Source organism: Echinococcus granulosus, assembly GCF_000524195.1.
Source record: "Echinococcus granulosus chromosome Unknown EG_S00081, whole genome shotgun sequence".
In the NCBI taxonomy this organism is placed as follows: domain Eukaryota; kingdom Metazoa; phylum Platyhelminthes; class Cestoda; order Cyclophyllidea; family Taeniidae; genus Echinococcus; species Echinococcus granulosus.
The window spans coordinates 338,756-343,408 of NW_020170461.1; the positions used below are offsets into that span (position 1 = coordinate 338,756).

Consider the following 4,653-nt stretch of genomic DNA (forward strand, 5'->3'; position numbering starts at 1 on the left):
AATCTGCAAGATCTCTTTTTCAATGCTTACTTGGTCTCTCCATCAAAGTAAGGCTTGGACAATGTGCGAGACGGGAAAATTGAAAGAAGTAAGAAAAAACTTGTGAATTTGGTTCGTTCTCTTTATTTGGCATTTTGGTGACTCTTTACAGTAGGACCCGAATTTGACCTAAATTTATCTTCACCGGGAAGCATAACTTGCTTCCTAAATGCCTTGAATAAAATCCGTAGGATGGAAGGCGGCATTTGTCGCTATTCAAGCGGATTCCCCGATGACTTCCCCCCACTACACATTGGCAGAGGAGCCCTGCCCCTGCGTTCCTGTTGCCTGATAAAACAATCCGCCAGTTGAAGCAAGAACCGCACACCACCAATTTGAAGCAATACCATCTTATTCAGTAGATTTTGACAGATTGGGCAGCCGTGAGATATAGTATGCGCGCTCTCCTGTCCTGTACACATTCAGGAGTTGCATTTCATACTAATGTCAGAAAAGACAACAAAATCGAATCAAGAACGCCAGCGCCTAAAATCTGAGAATGTATTTTTCGACACCCAACTTTTCACAATGCCAAATCTCCTAAATTCTTCTTTTTGAAAGGAGGAAATGCCTAAAACAAAACTAAAACCTCTATTAGGTAAACTGACTGGGCAAAGTCGTCGATTTAGGCTTGCATTTAATCACTCCGCCTTTTTATGTATTGATGAATAAAGGGAGCATTATTGTCACCTGACAATAAATCTTGCAGATTAATTCAACAACTCACCCGTCTATAACTCTGGCACCGCATGCAGAAGGGAGCAAAAAGCGTGTTTTTCGACAAGGAGGGTATTTGTTAAACTTTTTTCTCACTAAATTAAACGTTGGAGTGAAATGATCAACGTCAGGCAAGATTAATGAACTGACAAATAAATTTTGGCCCTGAGTCAATGGATGAAGCTCGAGTGAAGCATGTTCTGCAAATCTATCTATTATACGAGGGAAGAGAGTGTGGTTGTGAGGTTTATGAATTTGGCTGGCTCTAATGACTTGGTGTGATCAGACGGGAATTAGACAGGTGGATTGCCCTAAAGGCAGATCTTAGGCAGAATTCGACGTAAAACGGGAAACTTGCTGAGGGTCAAGCACCCACGGATGAGATCTAGCCACCCAAAGCATTTTGATGGAACCAAACCCATCATGTCGTCTGTTATTGAAAAAGCAGGCAGGACTAGTAATCGGTTGAAATTATGCCCTTCTCTTACGTCATTCATTTATGACGGAGGGAGCGGAGTTACCGATTCAGCCTCACCCTCATCTTCCTTTTCCGCATTCTTCTCAATTCCTATTCGGCAAGCCACAACTACCCTTTTGGCAGCAGACAATCATATAATCACATATATCGTTGAATCGACAGTTGGGAAATGTAAATAAGGTAGAAGGGGTGAGAGAGTGGCTAGAGATAGGCTGTGTCCCCTAGTGAGAGATTGAAACCCTCAGAAAAGTATGCCTTGCTGTGGTCTTATATCTCTGCAATTGGAAACCAATTAAGACACTGATAAAAGCATTCCGTAGTTATAGACTTGTTTTCAACAAAGCTGAGCTAATTGACACCATAGTGTTATAAATGTCAACATACATGTGGTCCTTTATAACAGCAACCACTTCAACAGACACTATTAAATCAAACGTTCTAGAAAGTAAATTGCTGGGAATAAACATTCAGTTTTATTTGTTCACTTAAATATTAGTGTTTCTTTCTTGTGATATAAGTACAGAAAAAAAGTTACTCAGATCGGCAATTAATGAGAGGACCCCTTTAAGTCGAAATACGCGAGGGGGTTGCAAACTCTTGCATATCCTCTCATCTAACCTGTGCTTTATAAAGCTTCCTTCTGCTGCCTCCGAAGCTCTATTGTGTGTGAATTTCTGGACCCATGGTCTTGTATCACTCTTACATACTTGATGCGAGTGCCTCTCTTCACCTTCCTGGACACGTAGCCCCAAATCTATTTGCAAAGCCATTTTTTCTGCATGAAGAAGATAGGTAGCCAATTGTTCTTAACTGATCCTGCACAATTACTTTGGCTTTATTATAAGTACCCCACTTAAATGATAAGCTAATCATCCCATGTGTCGAAAGGTACACTTTTTCTTGCATTTAATGTTTCTTCCATTTCTGAATGTTAATTATTCCAATGAATAAGTTTTTTACAAGAGTAAGTGAAAACAAAGTTGCTTCAGCTTATTCACAAATTAAGAGCCAGATTATACCCAGGAATATAAGGAGTTTAATAAAATGTTTTTTGGAGAGTAGGACATCTAAATTACCGCCTTTCCTTGGAAGTGCTAAAGCGACTTAAGCAAAGCCCTTCATCATTCAATGTTTTTGCTCTTCCTGACATTACAGAGGGTCTTAATTTTGACAGAATATGAAAGAGGCGAGCATGGAAAGCACATTTGGCAAGTGTTTATTCAGTCAAAATTCCTTGAACAGACCGGTAGCGGATAAAATTCTGTGGTGTATGGTTCTTGTTGAAGTTGGTTTTTCTAGTCAGAAGGAATGTCTGCTTTTACTACATGCCCGGAAGCAGGGCAAAGTCATTAATGCTGCCTCCAAGATAGCGACAAATATGCCTTACCATGGATGAACGATGAACATCTTTTCTCTTACGGGCTTTATTCCAGGCAACTAGAAGGCTGCAAAGTCAAAATTTTATTTCTGACAAGGAAAAAAGTATGGGACAAATTCAGGGGGTATTATGGAGGAATATGCCTTTAGGCAGAAGTGCACCATTTGTTTGTGCTAAAGAGATGTCACTTTGAAGAGGGTTACCAAATTGCTAAATGAGATAAAGTTCCCTAATTTGTAAGGCTTTTGCCCCACTTTTATAGTTGACTGTCTCATGCTCCGTCTAAGCATTCATTTAGTGGTGAGATCGAGCCAAAATCAAGGATTCGGTCTTAGCGTAGAGATGAAGAGCTCGTCCCATTAAGCGTTTTAAAAAATGAAATTCCTTCAGTAATGAAGTCAGAAAAGGTATTTAAGGATCAAATGCTTAGTTCCGTGGGGAACTCTAGATTAGGTGATATCGTGTCAAATTACTAGGACTTTGCCGTCTCAAAAATGAATGTATTCCTATAAGCAAGGTGGATAACTGAATTCAAAAGATTAGAGCGGCTTCCATATATACGAAGCCCGCAATAAGCTACAGTAGCAAAGCGGAACACATATTACTAACGGGTAGAGAAGCCGACAGGCTTAGCAGCATGCCTCCAGGTGGAAGTACAACCTACCCTGCATGCAGTGTCCACCTGGTTCACCTCACGATTAAACAACCTGTCAAACTACCAAGCAGATCACCACTTCCCCTCTTTTGGGCGACATCAACGTCATCTTCGTTGGACGGTCGCCAGAGTCGCGCACCACAGAGACCATTCCGGTATGCTAGCTTCCTGCCAGCATTGTTGCCACTTAGTGGTACGTATTCTGCCGTGCTGTTGTGAAGTATTGAGACTTCCGAGATTACTTGGGACTGTAAATTGCCTTTAACCACCCAGTTTTTCAAAATAATGCCATAATGACAAGGCGGAAATTTTGGGTGAGTGTGGTATTTTCTTAAAAATAAAATGAAAGCACTTCCTGACAAAAAATGTCTCTTCTAAAGTGTAGCCTAAAATCTAAATGGTAGAGAACTTTCAAGTAATGAATCTGATTTGTTTTGCTCGCTGGAAAACAATGCTGCAGTTTTTGGTGTAAGATATCAAGCACTCTTCTTTATTTTATTCTGATCATCCATCTCGAAGATTTGTTTTTTGTAAGAATGTAAAAAATTCAGACCACCGGGCTGATGTAAACTTAGGAGCTGCTTTTAATATTCCATGTATCAAAAAGCCTGCTTTACCTGACAACAAATACTTTACTCTTTTTTGGTGTTAGATATTCCATTGAACAGAAAATTTTACTCGACTGAACAGGGTCAAACGTTAGTTTAACTTTTTAGACTTAAAAGTGGCACTTTGCCTATGCTAAAATTTTATCCTCCATCCATCCGGTATCCCATCCCATCTCATTTATCCCGTGTCCATCCATTTGGGTTCCATTTAGGCGATGGACAAGTTGTTACGGTATCGCCCGTTCAAGCAGTTAACATCATCATGAAGGTACTGCAAATGTCTCTATGATTGACTTTTTAAATGTTTCCAATCCCTAGTCCTCGTCCAGAACACAGGGTCGGGTTACTGTCAGTGGAGAGGGCACCTATATATATTGTGTCTGTCAGGAGTCTTGGCACATCCATCCATCCTCGGTCCATAGGCTTCATCTTCACCACTTACTGTAGCGACCATCCAGGCATGCCAGTATCCTGCAGGAATTGCCACCACTTAGTGGTGTGCGTTCTTCCAGGCTGCTGTGCCTAAGCGAGACCTCGGAGGTCACTTGGGACTGTAAATTACAGTGCTGGAAAGGCAGCAAGATTGAGCTAGTGCAGTATTTTTTTGAAAATACAAGGGGGGTTTTTCCTGACAAAGTGCTTTCTCTCCAAAAGGTGACTAATGTATAATTCACAAAGAACTCTCATATAATGGTCCTGACTTGTTTTATATGTTAAAAAGAATGCTTTCAAAGTGCTCCTTTCCCGTCTTGACACTTTAATATACCCTAATTATTGC

At 40.6% G+C, this 4,653-nt stretch overlaps 1 protein-coding gene across 1 annotated transcript; it reads left to right on the forward strand. All coding sequences in view use genetic code 11, as the record gives it.

Annotated features, from left to right (window-relative positions):
- Positions 1-3,249: 3,249 nt before the first annotated feature.
- EGR_07593 (hypothetical protein) lies at positions 3,250-4,322 on the forward strand (the record flags this gene model as incomplete). Its single annotated transcript, XM_024496842.1, has 3 exons — positions 3,250-3,460; positions 4,088-4,143; positions 4,194-4,322. 3 exons carry the CDS (start codon positions 3,250-3,252, stop codon positions 4,320-4,322), a joined length of 396 nt encoding a protein of 131 aa, XP_024348778.1.
- Positions 4,323-4,653: the final 331 nt, after the last annotated feature.